Source organism: Pristis pectinata, chromosome 5 (assembly GCF_009764475.1).
Source record: "Pristis pectinata isolate sPriPec2 chromosome 5, sPriPec2.1.pri, whole genome shotgun sequence".
Classification (NCBI taxonomy): Eukaryota; Metazoa; Chordata; class Chondrichthyes; order Rhinopristiformes; family Pristidae; genus Pristis; species Pristis pectinata.
In genome coordinates, this window is record NC_067409.1 from 44,792,179 (window position 1) to 44,809,848 (window position 17,670).

Sequence of the window (17,670 nt, forward strand, 5' to 3'; positions counted from 1 at the left end):
TATCACAGGAGGATGAGGATTACTGCTACTCAACAGAAGATGAACTTGGTGCTGGGTTTGACATCTTGATCTCATTGTCTCAGTTAGTCAAACTCTATGCTGCTGCACTGAAAGTGGTGGTGAATTTCATCATTGATACCTGCGTTTGCAAAGAGGTAGCTCCTGAGATAAGGAAAGTGGTTTATTTCTTTAGGTTGCATCGTGGATGTTTTGCCACGTACATCTGTGTTATCAGAACTGAACTAATTGCTGTGTTTCTTCCTTCAACCCTGCAGGCGGACATTAGGCAACATAGAGCACCTGAATCAGATCACCTTGGATGAAGCCCTCCACAGTGATGAAGTAAAGGTTGCCATCATCAGTCTGGAGAATCAGGTCCATGAAGAATATGTCAGGTACTAGGAGGAAGACAGCTCTCGAACTTGTTGGTCATGAGTTAGTGAGACAGGAATCCACTTTAGTACCAGCTTGATTAGGGCAACAGTCCAGAAAATATTCCACAATTAATCTGGTTTATCCAAAAATCGTAATATATCTCAGTTATCCTCGTCCTCAAATATCCATTTATTCATGGTGATTTCACTTGTTCATCATCTTCTACGTACAGAGACTAGATCATCGAAATTTATGACACTGAAGACCACTCATCCCATTAAGTCTATGCTAGCTGGAAGAGTACTGTCCAGTTTAATCCATTGCCCAGCTTTTGTTTAGTAACCATATAGTTATCGCAGATCAAGTGCTCATCCAAGTATTTTGTAAAGACTTTCTGCTTCTAGCATCCGGACAATGAGCTGCAGATTTCACCGCCTATCAGTTAATTTTTGTTACACTTTAGTTCCCCTTCCTTACAGTATTCACAAATCACTACCCGGAAATTTGAGATACAGAATAAAATTCTCTCTCATGGAATTTATGTGAAAAGAAGTAAATAAACAAACACAATTTTTTTTCAACTCGCATTTCTTGATGCATGCTCAGATTGTTTTCTCGGAACACAAGCTCCCCGTAATGTGGTGGTCACCTGTACCTTAAATCTACAACCAAAAGACAGGATGCTAGAAGCATTCAGCAGGTTAGGCAGCATCAGCAGGAGAGAAACAGAGTTGGTGCTTCGGATCAATAAGTCTTCGTCAGAACTGGAAAAGTGAGATGACGAGTATGTTTAAGTTGCAGAGGGGAGATGAATGGGCAGAACGGAAGGAATGTCTGTGATAGGGCGCAAGCCAAAGTTGTGAAGATGGCAATTACTTTTAAAAACAAAAAATAACAAAAGTGAAAGAAACAATCTGAAACATAACAAATTGAAACAATGGTGCCACCACATTTGTGAAAAAGGGTGTTTACCTGAAAGTGTTAAAGTCAGAGTTAAGTGCTGAGGGTTGTAATGTAGTCAGATGGAAGAGGTGCTGTTCCTTGACCTTTCCTTAGGTATCAGTGAAGCAATATTGAAGGCCAGAGACAGAGAGATCAGAGTGGGGACTTAAAGTGACAGGTGACTGCAAGGTCAGGGTTGATCCTGCAGACTGAGCAGAAGCTTCTTTGTATCATTTTGTTACAACTGTCTGTTTTGAAATTGAATGTTACCTTGATAGCTTTGGTCTGCACCATATCACATATGTCCTTTTGTTTTTACCACCCCTGCTCCCTCTGCAACATAAACATACACCTCACTTGTCCAGTTCCAGTGAAGGGTCCTTTGCCTTAAACACTGACTCTGTTTCTCTCTCATCAAAGCTGCCTGACCTGCTGACTGCTTCCTGCGTTTTCTGTTTGTTTCAGATTTCCAGCATCTGCAGAGTTTTGCTCCAACTACCTTAACTCTGTGCTCCCTCATTATTGACCACTTTGCTTAAAATGTATCTTTCCTATCCACTCTGTTAAGGTTTCACATTATTTTGTTCACATCAATTAGATCAAAACCACCAGGGCTAATCCCACTAATTAGTTTTAAAAATAGGGTATTCACAGAAGTAACTTTTGAACCTGAATGAGAATATTATTATTGAAAACTGGTCAGTCACTTTTTCTCATCAGAAGTGTTTAAATTAGAGAGGACTTGCCTAATAAAGCTGAAAGGAAGAATAGAGGCCAGATGTTCAGTTCAATTGTACAAAATCACACCCATTGGCATGCAAATTTCTTTAGGGGAATGGCTACCCTTAATTGGAGGTAAGTGATGTGGAACAGAAATCTGGCCAATTTTAACTCTTGCAAGAGATCCAGTGAAAATTTCTGGGCCATTGGCACAGCTCTGACCCATCCCACAGCGACTGAAATATCGAATCAAAGGCAGAGAGAGGCCCTGTCAGTACTCTGAGGACCTGCTGTTCTTGCTCCCGAAGGTTACAAGCCTTTGTTCACATCTTGCTAGAAGCTAGTTCAGCTCTCTGTTATGGTACTTGTAAATTCAGCTGGGGACTTTCTTTGTTTGATGTCCTGTGTACATCTGGATCATGCACCCACTGTCCCTCTACTGGAACTTAGAGAGTCATAGGAAATAGTACAGATTGCCGATGTGTCTTGGTTGCATGCTAAATTTCTACCTCATTTTTCACTTATTCCGAGGAGAAAATAGGCTTATGCCTTATATCCAGCTAGTCAGCCAGTCTAGAGAACTGCCAACCTAAATTCCTCTCACATAATGACTGACTTTGCTTTTCCTTTATTTACTGTTTATTATTCACTTTCCCTTTGGCAGATTTATTTTCATCTCAATGTTTTTAGTATATTTCTGGTAAGCTTTTCTGATCATATTTTGATGAATCAGTATTCAGTAGTAGGAAGTGGTTTTGCACCCACTGTGTGGTTTATTCCGAATCACAACTCCAGGGAAGTTAATAAATAGAGGATAAGTAGTGAAGGAAAACATAATGGGAAATCTTTGCAGCTTTTGCTTATTGCCCTTTGGAGTGTGATGGTATAATGCCTCAGCATTTTTCAATAAGCTTGGATCCTGGCTTGGGACCATGGCAATAAGTTAAACATTACTAGATTTAAAAAAGATATGAAGAACTTCTTTTGTGTTTGTGGTGTGTACAATTTCAGCAGACAGAGAGTGATCCTATCCTTCCACTTTCCTCTCTTTGTCTATGTGCATATCCAAATGGATTGGGTACCTGAGGCAAAGCTTCTGTATGGCTTATGTTTGTAATTACAGAGTCTGCAAGAATCCTGGAAGGTGTACCCAGAAGACGGGTGGTCCTGTGTAGTTTAATCTCCCCATTACACCGCAAAGGACATTGTGTGTGACCTTGCTACTCTCTCAATCATTGCCCATCCTTACTGCCAGACTACCTGGTGGGCCAGGATGTCACAAGAGGCAATAAATTGTTACCATCTGCACCTGAGTTCCTTCATAACCTAGCTCCAGAGGGTGCCAACATAAACAGCTCAAGTGTCTTTGAATGAGCTTCAACAGTTAACCTCCTCCCAGCATGTAACCACAGGAGAACTTAAGAAAGAAACTAAGGGGACAAAAAGGAGACATGAAATATCCTTAGCAAGTAAGCTTAATTAGAATTGCAAGACATAAGTAGCAAGAGGGTAGCCGGGAAAGAATGGCTTCCCTTGGGGATCAAATGGCTAATCTTGGGTGGAGCCAGGCAATGTGGGGAGGTCCTAAATGTATACTTCCCATCTGTATTCACCAAGGGGAAGGACATGGAAGACAATGAGTTCAGGGAGGGGCACGTGGATAATCTGGAGCACGTCAGTGTTATGAAGGAGGGGGTTTTACATGTCATGGGATGCATAAGGGTTGATAAATCCTCAGGGCTGATGAGATCTATCCCAGTTGCTATGGGAAGCAAAGAAAGAGATAGCTGGGACCCTGATGGAGATGTTTACATCTCTGTTAGCCACAGGTGTGGTGTGAGAAAACTGGGGAACAGCTAATGTTGTTCCTTCATTAAAGAAGGACAGCAGGGATAATTCAGGAAACTACAGGCCAGTGAGCCTCATATCAGTGGTAAGGAAATGATTGGATAAGATTCTAAGGGACAGGAATTATGTTCATTTGGAAAGGCAGGGTCTGATTAGGGATAGTCAGCATGGACTTCTGCAGGGGAAATCCTGTCTCATTAATTTTATTGAGTTTTTTTGTGGAGATACCTAAGAAGATTGATGAAGGCAGGGTGATAGAAGTTGTCTGTATGGACTTTAGGAAGGCATTTGACAAAAATTCCCCCAAAATAGGCTGGTCCAAAATATTAAGGGACATGGGATCCAAAGCGAGCTGGCTAATTGTATCCAAAATTGATTTGGTGACAGGAGGCAGGGGGTAGAGGTGGAAGGATGCTTTTCTGATTGGAAGTCCGTGACCAATGGTCTACCATGGGGTTCCATGCTGGGACCTTTGCTGTTTGTGATATATATTAAGGATTTGGATGTGAATGTAGGTGGTATGATTAGTAAGTTTGACACGAAAGTTGGTGGTGTTCTGAATAGCAAGGAAGTTTGTCTAAGGCTACAGCAGGATATAGATCAGTTGGAAAGTTGGGTGGAGCATTTTCAGATGGAATTTAATCCTGACAAGTGCAAGGTTATGTATTTTGTAAAATCATATAGGGCTAGTATGCACATAAATGATAGGGCACTAGGGAATATTGATGAACAGAGGGACCTTGGGGTTCAGTTCCTTAGTTCCCTCAAAGTGGCAATACAGGTTGGTTGGTGAAGAAGGCATATGGCATTCTGGCCTTCATAGGTCAGGGTATGGAATGTAAAAGTTGTAAAGTAGCGTTACAACTTTACAAAACACTAGTTAGACCGCACTTGGAGTATTGTGTGCAGATCTGCTCGCCACGTTATAAGAAGGATGTGGTTGTGCTGGAGAGAGTGCAGAGGAAATTTACCAGGATGTTGCCTGGACTGGAGGACTTTGGTTATGGGGAGAGATTGGACAGGCTTGGCTCGTTTTCCCCTAGAGGGAAGGAGGCTGAGAACTGAATTGATAGAGGTATATTAAATTATATGAGGTATAGATAGCGTAGATAGACAAAATCTTTTTCCCATGGTAGGGGTATCAAATCAAGAGGGCATAGGCTTAAGGTGAGGGTAAAGAGTTTTAAAGGAGATTAGAGGGGAAAGTTTTTTTTTACAGAGAGTGGTTGATATCTGAAACTCGCTGGCAGAGAAGGTGGTGGAGTCAGATTCAATCACTTTGTTTTAGAGACATTTAGACAGAAACTTAAAAACTCCATACTGCTCTGGCACACCTGGAAAGACCGGACACGTATGTCAGGATGCTCTTTGTGGACTTCAGTTCGGCCTTTAACACAGTTATTCCAGCAGACTAGTGTCCAAACTCCACCGCCTGGGCCTGAATACAACAATCTGTAACTGGATTATGGACTTTCTGACCAATCGTCCGCAGACTGTCAGGTTAGGAGGGCACATATCTTCCACCCTCGCCCTGAATACTGGTGTTCCCCAGGGGTGTGTGCTGAGTTCCTTCCTGTGTGCCCTTTTTACTCATGACTGTTCATCCGTCCATGAAACAAACACCATCAGAAAGTTTGCAGACGACACGACAGTCATTGGCCTGATCATGAACAATAATGAATTGGCATACAGGGATGAGGTACAAAACCTGACAGCCTGGTGTTCCGCCAACAATCTCATTCTCAACACCCAAAAGACTAAAGAGATTGTGGTAGATTTCAGGAAGTCAAGGAAGATAGATCTTGGTCCAGTGTTCATTGGTGGTGAGGCTGTGGAGAAAGTCTCCAGTTTTAAATTCCTGGGGGCATACATCACCGAGGACTTTTCCTGGGCAATACACACCTCAGCTGTTATTAGGAAGGCACAGCAATGCCTCTATTTTTTGAGGAAATTGAGGAGAGCCAGACTGTCCCAGAACATTCTGGTGAACTTCTACTGGTGTGCGGTGGAGAGCATTCTAACATACAGCATTACTGCTTGGTATGCCAGCTGCACTAGGAAGGAGCAGAAGGCTCTGCAGAGGGTCATCAAGACGGCCCAAAACATCACTGGGACTCAGTTACCAGAGATGGAGGACATCTATCAGGCTCGATGTCGGAGCAGGGCTTTAAACATCATGCGAGAACCAGCTCACCCTGCTCACTACCTTTTTAAATTACTCCCCTCCGGTAGGCGATACAGGACAATACATGCACACACTACAAGACTGAAACACAGCTTTTTTCCCAAAGCTGTTAAATTGTTGAACATGGACTGACACCTCCTATACATACATACATACACACACATACTATGTCTTCCCCCATTTACCGGCTGGACTCATCATGGTGTTATTTAATATATTGATATGCTGCTGATTATCATTATTATTATCATCATGGTTCATTTGCACACTGCCTTTTTTTATATACTTTATATTTGTGTAAGTTTGTTTGTTTTATTTTATAAGTTATAATTACTCTTATCAATTTACTGTTTTGGTTTTTATTAGGCAAGGGAGTGCCATCGTAATCTCGTTGTGTTGTTGTTGCAACAGTACAATGACAAATAAAGAAATAAATAAAATAAAATAAAAATAGTTAAGGCATTGAAGGATAATGACCTAATGCGGGCAAATGGGAATGATGCAGATGGGCAAAAATTCAGCATGAATGTGGTGGGCAAAAGGGCCCATTTCTGTGCTGTACAACTCGATGACTCTAGAGGAGAACCTTGTAGATCATCTGGAAGTTATATGGGAGCAGACCAGATAGACAGCCAGTATCTTTTTCCTGGGGTCGAAATGTCTAATCCTAGAGGGCATATATTCAAGATGAGGGCAGTAAATTCAAAGCAGATGTGCAGGGCAAGTTTTTTTTACACAGAGTGTGATGGGTGCATGGAATGCGCTGCTAGGGGTGATGGTGGAAGCAAATATGATAGAGGCATTTAAGAGGCTCTTAGATGGGCACATGAATGTGCAGAGAATTGAGGGATATGGACATTGTGTAGGCAGAAGGGATTCGTCTAATTAGGCATTTGATTACTAGCTTAATTAGTTCGGCATAACATTGTGGGCCAAAGGGCCTGTTCCTGCGCTGTACTGTTCTATGTTCTATGCTCAGATTCTTCTTTCTTTTGCAATCTTTTTATTAAATTTCAAATTAATATACATAACATTAGTGATTATACACATGGTGCGAAGAGATCAGGATAACAATAACAACAGTTGACATATACCCTCACAGGGACTAAAATATATAACCTGAGTCTCCCAATCTCTTAATAAGTGAATAAGTGAGCATGGTACAAAAGAATTTGAAAAGAAATTTAATTATATGAAAAGAAAAACCCTAAATAAAAAAATAATAAACAAAAGCAAACCGAAAACTTCAAAAACAAAAGCTGGACTGTTACTTCTTCAGTTAAAAAAAACATTATTATGTCGTTAGCTCCGCTCCTCTATATTCAAAGGTTATTGAAAGGGATTCGAAAAAGGTCAGCTTATATCATATGGAAATACTGAATAAATGGACTCCAAACTTCCTCAAATTTAAGCGAAGGATCAACAGTACCACTCCTAATTTTTTCTAAGTTTAAACATGTTATAGTTTGAGAAAACCATTGAAATGTGGTAGGAGGTATAGGATCCTTCCATTTAAATAGAATGGATCTCTTGGCCAAATGTAACAAAAGCAATCATACGACAAGCTGAAGCCGGTAAATGGCCAGAATCCATCATTGGTAACCCAAAAATTGCAGTAATAGGATGGGGTTGTAAATCAATATTCAATACAGTTGAAAGAATATTAAAAATGTCTTTCCAATATTTTTCCAAAAGAGGGCAGGACCAAAACATAAGTGTCAGGGAAGCCACCTCCAAATTACATCTGTCACATACAGGATTTATATGGTGATAAAAACAGGCTAACTTGTCCTTAGACATATGGGTCCTGTGAACCACCTTAAACTGTATCAAACAGTGTCTAGCACACATTGAAGATGTACTACTGTGCTCAGATTCATGAGTGACAAAAAGCAGGCCAGTCTGAAATACTGAAGGTCCTCAATCAGGCCATCATCCTCATTTCTATTATCGTTCTCTCCTCATGAAGCTGAATCCCCTTTCCTGTTGTTCCATGCTTTGTTAGGTCACAGTATGATCACTGAGAGAAAGTGAGAAAATAATAATCTTTTTTCAAGAAGAGCATGAAGTGTGCTAGATTCAGTTTGTTTCCAAAATAATCATGCAGTTTTGTTGGTTATGTTCATTTTATTCATAAAGGAAATTTTTGAATGCTGGGAAGCATGTCTGTGTAGAATACCCAATGGCACTCTCAGCGGCTGTTGCCCGTGAACTGTGGGATCTTGCTGATGCCAAAGGTAATTTAATGAAATACTTGTAGTGAAACAGTGTTAGCAGGGACTGGATTAATAATTAGAAATGTGTCAGTGCCATTGAGCATTGTGAGTTTCGGATCAGAACCAGGGTCAATCCTGAGCCTGCCCATTCAACTAATGCTTCTAATATTGATATCTGCTAACACACTAAATACTTCAATTGGAAATTTCATTCACCAGTTCAACAATTTGTTAGGAAAGGAAATTTATCTTTGTTTCTTGTTTTCTTTATTCTGTGAACATTCATTTTATTTCATTTGTTCCAAACTAAAATTAGATATAGCAGAAGAAATGATGTTTGCTGCTCACAATAAATGTCAATTGCTAACTTATTCTCAGATGCATACATAAACTCTGTGTGGGTTTTTCAAGAATACTGTCTTTATTTGTTTTGCCTAGAGACCTGTTTAGTGCCAGTATTATTGAGGTTATTCCTCAATAATACTGGCACTAGAACTTTAACCTTTGAGTTCACTGACAAGAATAGGGAAATTTTGTACCCTGCAGTTAAGATGTCCCAAAGTGAGGCATACCTAATTATTAATTCAACAGAAGTACACATAGTCAATATTGAGTTAAGACTAACGGAAAAACACATTTTGAAATTAGACTCGTGATGTTTTTTTTCATATGATAATGTCAAACTTTTTTTATACATGGAAATGTCAACCCTTGAATCACAATTTAAGCATTACCTTATGCTGCTCTGCAGTTCTCCATTTGTTCATTCAAACAGTGGATCAAACATTTTTGACAATGAAGGTTGCTATATCCTTTGGCGGGCAACACAGCCAGTCATCTGATCTGTTTTGAAATTTAACATTGAGGTGTTAACTTTTTCATCCCTCTTTCTTCACCTTATTAAGCATTAGGAAAGTGTACAGGTATCCACAGATGACATCTTAAATTGTAGGTGTATTATGAAAGACTGTTAATGGAAAATGTGAACACAAGTAACAGCAACAAATGCAGCATTAATTTTATTTTTTTTCCTTTTAAAATGTACAGATTTAACCCAGAATATTAAACTATTGGAAAATTTAACTTTATTTCTTTACTTCATCTAAAGAATTAATTTTCTATAAATTTCTGAATACAATACAGTACAACATCCAAATTTATAGTATTCTTGATATACATTTATCATTTTTAGATAACAAGGCTCACAGAAACATGGATGCTGAAAAATAGTGTTAATTGGAAGCAAAAAGTTTCTCTGCAGCTCTGGCTGACAAATTTTGAAGCACAAACTGAGATATTGTAACATTACCTGGACTAAATGGTATCATCATAATAATATTTCAAGGGCAGCTTCTATCATAAAATGAATATAGAAATTCTGTAAATGGGGAAAATGACGTGAAGTGCACATAGCATTAATAATTTCAATCTGTTTTAAAATATTAAATTTTATGGTGTTTATATTCTTATGAGTGTTTTGTTTATACAGTGATGTTACAGATACAATGATATAATCTATATTGTGTATATGATTTTTCTGAAATGCAGGAAAGATTCTACATGTGGAGCATATTGAACTACTGACAGCAGAATACAATCTGTTAAAACAAAAAGTGAATGGAAAAGAGCTGATAGAGGGTACTCTGCATTTTACAGGTAGCCATAACAATAAAACAGCAGAATACTGACAGCAGAATACAATCTGTTAAAACAAAAAGTGAATGGAAAAGAGCTGATAGAGGGTACTCTGCATTTTACAGGTAGCCATAACAATAAAACACCTGCATCTGAAAAGTAGAATAAATGAACATTATGAAATGTAGAAGTGAAAACTCACTTCCACATTTGTGCTTGCATATTTTTCTACTGTTAACACCGCAGTTTAGTTTATCACAGATAATAACTGAAGTAAGGAAAGCTTCCTTTCTGTCTGGGACACACTTCTTTGCTGTGATGGGACAATACCTCCTCACTTTCAATAACAAAATAAGGAAAGAACTTTCATTTATACATATCAAAACTACTCCATTGCTTTACAACACTTTGAAATGTTCTAATGTCATGAAAAGTGTCTCATAAATCTAAAATTTTCCTCCTCCACCATCCCTTTCACCTGAGGATTCTCAGCTCTTCACTAATCTATATCTTGGCTGTGCTTTTCTCTGTTTGTCTGGCTAGCAAGGGAGAGAAAATAACTGAGTACTATTGTCCTCGTATTTGTAACACCAGTGAATGCCCTTTATTAAAAGTGAAAGCAGCATCAGCTAACTTGGTTTTACATTAGATTAGTGTCTACACTTCGATTTTTTTTACTGTAAAGTACTTTAGCTTGGAAGTCGTGATTAAATGCAAGTTTTTTTTACTTAACCAAACCCCATAAGATATAGCAAAGAAAACAAAGAACTCAACAGGTCAAGAAGCATCTATGGAAGCAAAGACCCTGCATCAGGACCTGACCAGAAACGTCATCTATCCCTTTGCCTCCACACATGCTGCTCAACTTGCTGAGTTCCTCCAGCAGTTTGTTTTTTGCTCCAGACTACAGCATCTGAAGTCTCTTGTGTCCCCATAAGATGTAGTTGCCACTTTAAACAAGATGATGAATTTTGCATAAAGCGTTACTCAACAGGAAGACAAATCAGATGAAGAGCATAACATTTCCAACTAGCGGCACTAAAATTTACTCATGATTATCCAGTCCGTTTTGGTGTTTTAAGTGTGCTATTGACTGATGGCTACCTTTAGTCCACTTATAACTATTTCATATTTTAGCGTAGCATCAGTGCAGCACACTTTTGAAGTAGGGCAGAAAAATTTGTTTGGTAGAAGAGAAAAGCTTTACAGTTTAGATTTCACGCTTTTAAAAAAAATCATTAATTCATGTAGGTGTGCAAGAGACCAATGTGATTTTAGATATACTTTTTTCAAATTACTGCAGCATTATTTTACTCTTGCTCCTCCCAAATCCATTTTCTGGTACTTATTAAGTGAAATAATGGTATTAAAAAACCCAATTATAGGATATTCAATCAGTTCCATGATTGGAAACTTTAATGTTTTCTCTCTTTGAAGCCAGTTTTTGACCCGTCACTGAAAACAAAGCTCTGCATCCTTATTGGAAAGGGCTGAGTATTACCCATCTCATTTCAATGTGCTTTGTGTATTTCAAATTCAGGCCATAAGAAATAAATGATTTGTATTTATATAGCAGCTTTCCAATACTTTGGAGGCCACATGTTTAGATTTACTACATGTAAATTGTAGTAAATTGGTGTTTGTGAAGGGATAGATGTTTGCCAGAACACCAGCAAATCATGTCTGATCTTCACACAATGCCAAACAAATTTTACATCACCCTTAACAGGCAGACAAGTCTGCAGTTAATTCTTTCTCTGTAAGACATACCTCAAGAAATATCATATTCCTTTAGTGCTCCACTAAAATGTTGTGAGGCAACGTCTCTCAATAATATTCTGGTTTCTAAGACCCAAGTGTTGTTGGGTGATTCCAGCTCACCATTATGTAGTAAAAACATTGAGATTTTTGAGATTCCTATCCAACTTACACCAATTCTGAAAAAAGTAAGATCCTTGGCCATGACATTCCTATTTCTGTAAGATCAGGTTCATCTCTTTTGTCAATTATGAATTGAATTTTTCAAGGTTGTTTCAGTATGGACATTCACTTTGTGAAAAACTACATTTATATTCTCGGCAACAAAACTTTTGAATGCAGTGCTGTTTTAAAGAGATATTTATCATTATTGTATTGTATTGTGTTTGATTTATTTTTAAATACTTACATTTGAAGAATTTTGTTGTTGCAAAGCACAGGCAGTAAACATACTTATTATCTTCTAGGTGGACCTTTGGATAGGCAACGTACTGGATTCCCTGCCTTCAGCGGGATATCCCGTTTGACATGGCTTGTGGATTTGTTTGGAGAACTCGCATTCAAGTCTGCTATATTCAGTGAGAATCAAAAACAGCAATACTGGAAGATGACAGTGCACTTCCACACTAAAAATAGCAGGTTGGAAATTCTGATATTAGTTGTGTGACAATCTTCAGTTCTGCTAATTGCAAGCAGTAGAAATAAAGGTCATTTCTAAAGTATAATTGAAGCATTGCCCACTTTCCTCCAAGTAGAGAGGCAAAAGGAGAACTAATAGTGTCTGTAAAAGGGAATGGTTTTGTCAAATTACAGCTAAAAGTTAATGGGAGCAGTCAGGGCCAATAGGGGAAGAGGGAATTTAGTAACTTAAAGTTAGGCTACCTCATAGTACAGTAGATTGTAAAACTATCTTTTGACTCAGAGAGCAGGCTTCAAAGTTGAAATGAGATAAAAGTGCTTGGCTAGAAATTGTGAAATCTAAATCCTGCACTGATCCAGCATCTGCAGTTACTTGCTTTTCGATGTCTAGAAATTGTATTGTGCCTGAAAAGATGCATTAAAGCAGTACTGCATAGTGCAACCATTCTATTTTAGCATTGTGCATGAAAGATTAGGACGTGTATGCTTAAATGTTTACGGAAGCATTCACAAAGGGGGTCACTGGATTGGGAGAAGGCAGAAGTTTTGGGGGGAATCATTTAGGGAAAGGATAGGCGGTGGGGTGGGGTCAGTTGAGCAGGCAATTGAGGGAAGTCAGAGAGATTCAGTGAGCCAGGTTTGTTCAGGGAGTTGCCGTCAGACAGGAAGGTGATGGGCGTTCTTGGACAGTGGTGGAGGTAATCAAAAGGTCAGGGTCATTTGTGAAGGTGCTAGGGATAGGGGTGGGACAGGAGTGGGTCAGGGAGAAGGACTGAGTGCCCAATGACACCAGCAGTGAGTGTGCTGAAGGCAAGAGTGGGGTGGGAGCAATCATTGAGAAAAATATGTCAAGGAGAATCTCCCTAGAAGAAGATGGGTGGCAGCTAATACAGCGGCGCCAAAGACCAAGGTTCATTCCTGACCTCGGGTGTTGTCTGCATGGAGTTTGCACACTCTCCATATGACCTCATGGGTTTCCTCTGGGTGTTCCAGTTTCCTCGCACATCCCAAAGACATGTGGATCGATAAGTTAATTGAGCACTGTAAATTTCCCCTAGTGTGTAGGTGAGAAATAGAATATGGGGGGAGTTGATGAGAATGTGGTAAGAAGAAAAAAAAAATGGGATTAATGTAGGGTTAGTATAAATGGGTAGCCGATGGTTGGTGCAGACTCAGTGGGCTGAAGGGCTTGTTTATGTGCTGTCTATGACTCCAAGATGAATGCTTGGACTCTCTGGTAGCAGACCATGTAGGTTTGAGAATTCTTAAATTAATACAAAGTCATCCTCAATCCACTAAGTGAAGGATTCTTCAGTGTATAAAGCAAGGCCTACTGTGAGCCTTGTATTGTGCAGAATACTTTTATGTAATTGATGATTTGCATTGCATGCTGTTTGCCCTCTCCATGCATGGCCACTGGTCTCTGTGTGTATGTGTATGTGTAAGATTTCTAGCTTGCTGTCTTTTTCAGCACAGTGGAGAATGCTAGATTGAGGATTTTGCACTAATTGGACCATCTCATTCTTTTACCCAGAACAATGGTGACCTGATTTAACAGCATGAATTCAATAGTGTGGACAGAAAATGTCAGTTTTAATGGGATTCTCAGAGGAACATGGAGAAAACCTAGACTTAAATTTTGTAATGAAATTATCATTGCAGTGGATCAATAATTGAGACTACTACCCATGACGTTTTCTGGTTGTTCTTTACGGTGGATGATACAAAAAGTGATAAAAGACTTGAGTAGGTCTGAGGGATTTGTGCAGTCTGATTGAGCCTACGAGGTCCAACATTTCATTACTCAAGCATTGCGCACAATAGTACATCATTCCTGAGCCATGCATGTATATTCCTGTTCTGGGAATCTGTTAACATGACAAAGTGTGGAAAGGATTGATGGAGTAATCAGGGATGGGGAAAAGATGAGGAACATAGAGTAAGTCCAATAGAGGACAGAGAGAGGACCAAGGGGTCAGGAAGAAGATCATGGTTGGGGTCGGAGGAAGAATTAAGAGATTAGTGGGATTAGAGGTTCATGAGATAGGGAGATTAGGGTGAGAGTGGTGGTTGGAGATGATTGGGAAGAAGATTACTGAGGTAGTGGGGGTATGTGGTAAGGTGATTGAAGTCTGAGAAGTAGAGCAGGATTACTGGGTGGAGACAGGTCGATAAGGGCATCAGAAAGGCGGTCAAAGGGAGTGGAGCAATTCCAGGATGGAATTGATAGTGAAGATGTTAACAGTGTAGTTTGGAAAACAGGAACTTGCCTGAAGGAAGAACAACAATTTTCATTGCCAGAAGCCCAGGCAAATTTGGCCCCTTCAATTAATGCAGGAGCAAAGGCTCACACTTTTCAAGCACTGCATATTTGCAGTGAAAAAAAGTAATGAAAGTGATGTCAGCCTTGTGCTGAATGCCTAATGGTCTCCATGCAATTGCGACAGAGCATCAGGAGCAAATTTCCCAAATGGCTCTATGCATGCTCAAAGTTACTAATCACATTCAGCAATCAACCTTTAGGTAAAATTCAATCCCTTTGCACACAGGAAAAACACAATGCAATCAAATTTCTAGGCTAGTGGACTGAATTTATTCAGTTTGGCAGCATAGAAAATGTCTGGGTGTGAACTAGATGAATTGAAGAGAACTTTACCAAGGGAGGCAAATCAAGCCACTGTCATAAATACATTTCCCAGCAACTGATGTGGGTGTCTGATCTGAGTGTTCTAAATTGAGGGAATTGTTGAGTGATGAAGCCAGTCAGAGAAGAAATAAAACAAAAAAAAAGTCTTAGGGCATGATGCAATGTCTAAAATTATTTCTCTGTGTAGTATAAAGTTGAGCATGTTTTCTCTCATCCTCCTGATTTATATATTTGATTGTAATTGGAAAGTGTGTAACTGGATCCAATAATAAGAACAGAACATGCTGGAAATACTCAGCAGGTCAGGCAGCATCCATGGTGAGAAAAATCAGAGTTACTTGATCCAGTTCTTGTGCCATTGCTGCTCGGGACAGCTTCGAAATGATATACAAAGGCTTCCATTGCTGATTTGTCACCCATTTTCCATTCTTATTTGTCAGGTTTAAGTGGGTGGTGGTATTGAAATATTCCCTGCTTCTGAGGTAATTTATTTCACAACTTAAGAGCAATTTTTTTTTACAATATGTTTACTGTATAAATATTTATATTTCACTGCAGCACTCATTGCATGCAAGCATGTTCAATCTAATCCACAGGGAGAATCGATATTATAAACAACTTTGGTAACCTTTAGTGATGTTGTATAATGTTGATCTTGGGTCCTGGAAGTGTAGTTCTGTTTCACAACTACTGTCTCTCAGACAATTCATGAGAAATATTCAGCAGACTTAGGAATTCAGATCTGTGTCTAGAAACTGAACTTCAGGTATATTTGCTGCCTCAAATGGGTGCTGTGTTTGATAGTAATACCAAATCAGAAATCACAAAGTCACAAAATAGGGACATTTGAAAAATCATCATGGTGGTTTATTCCCCATTGAAACCCTCCCTGCACATTTCACAGCCAGCAGCAGCTTGCTAGACCAGCTAGGTTGTGCGAGTGGATCAGACAAGGAAATGAGGAGGAATGGTGGGGGATGGGGAAGTGGTGGAAATGAGAGGCATGAAGGAGAACAAGAGGGATGGAATAGAGTAATGGCAGATTGGTCTCCTGGGGAACCACCCTCCTCCCCACAACTATGGAAAGGAACATGTGATGTGGTGTAGCCCCAAGCCCCCACAATCAACAGGTGTATTGGGCTCACAGGTTGAGGTGGTTATTAGCTAACACAAATTCTTTTTCTAAATAAAAAATTCATGGGAGGATTTTTTGAACAAAGTAATGATATAATAGGGGAGTGGATCGGGGGATGACTTGAAACACACACAATTCCCTACTTTCATATTTATGAACTCATTTTATTGTAAGGTAATTAAGAAAGCCATGGGTCACAACCCTTTGATCCAATTTCTGCTGTTAAGTAATTAAACTGAGCTGTGGATGTTGATGACCTCAATATGTACGGGAAATATGACAAGCAAATGAAACCTGCATTAGAGTGATTGACGCCCAGAAGTCCCTGATCCAATTTCCTTATTGGCAGGGTTTCTGCCAGAAATGGTCACACTTAAAAGCAGGTAAATTTTGCTTTTATATGCAAGTTACTCCCAAGAAATGGGTTCAGTGGATCTAATTCCTATGCACTAGAGAATTTACCCTTTGCCATTATTTAAAAACCTTCTCCATGAAGAAATCTTTGTCACATCAGAACTGAACATTTATCCAATTCATTCTACACAAATCATTGTAATGATGACAGAAATAGTGAAAATCTTTTCTTTTTATTAGATATATTTCCTAGAGACCTTAGCTGTGACTTTGAGTTTGCTTTTCCAGTGTCTCTAGTTACAAGAGACAGGGTGATTGACATATGCTGAAACAGTAGGTTGTAACAGTAGCAGTTCTACTGATGTATCAACAGTCGTGTGATATGAAATTTCAATTTATCATATCTTATCAAGTGTCTGCTTTTTATTAACTTATTTTAGACCCGTAATCTGGATTGAAGAAAGAGGACCAGGATTAAGACGTGAAAAACATATCAATTTCCAATTTAAATCAGACATTTTGGATCGTATTCCAGCAGTGCCTAATAATCATGTTGGACTGTTTATGAAAGACCTCAACCTGTTTGCCCAGAAGCTGGTAGGGCAAAAGCTCACTGACACCTTTGAAAAGAAACGCATCCTGCACTGTCTAGGCCTGGCAGATGAGATAAAAGCTTTTTATGAACAGACACCACCAAATTAACACAATTGTTAACTTTCTGCCTCTGCAGATATAATTGGCATTCTGTTTGATTAACGGAATTTGTTTTAAGTATTGATATGTATGCCTGAATTTTAAAATTCTGATTAATACAATTGCCTTATTAGACCTTTTCGGAACTTGTTAAGAAACAAAGTGGTATATTTCCTAATTATACAAGGTTGTTACTAACAAGCAGGTAGACAAATACTGATTTCATTGGAATCTTCTTTGTGTTTTGTTCTTTTAGATAGAATTTGCTAAAACTTGACATAACTGGAATTACTATTATTCGTTATAATGGACTTAACCTTTGTATTAAGTAATAACTGGAGCAAGAGTTATTAATCTTTTGCTGTAATTTTTTTCTGCACTCTATTAAGACTCGATACATGTAATAGTTGAGACTTAAATATTATGTTTCTATAGTAACACAATTATTACCCAGGCATTTTCCTGTTCTGTAGCTAATGACATATGTAGTAAATGAAATTTAATTATATTCAAATGAAAATTA

General features: G+C 38.9%; 1 protein-coding gene across 2 annotated transcripts in view; it reads left to right on the forward strand.

The window, feature by feature from the left end:
- Nucleotides 1-17,670, forward strand: part of blvra (biliverdin reductase A) — a 31,540-nt gene extending 13,870 nt beyond the window's left edge. Inside the window, exons 3-8 of one of the 2 annotated variants that reach the window (XM_052016532.1) lie at nt 276-395; nt 8,210-8,307; nt 9,835-9,942; nt 12,147-12,318; nt 15,406-15,447; nt 16,895-17,670. In XM_052016532.1, coding sequence (XP_051872492.1) covers nt 276-395; nt 8,210-8,307; nt 9,835-9,942; nt 12,147-12,318; nt 15,406-15,447; nt 16,895-17,156 — 802 coding nt within the window. In that variant the 3' untranslated portion in view covers nt 17,157-17,670. The remainder of the gene's footprint in view (nt 1-275; nt 396-8,209; nt 8,308-9,834; nt 9,943-12,146; nt 12,319-15,405; nt 15,448-16,894) is intronic. The other variant, XM_052016533.1, reaches the window with a different exon arrangement.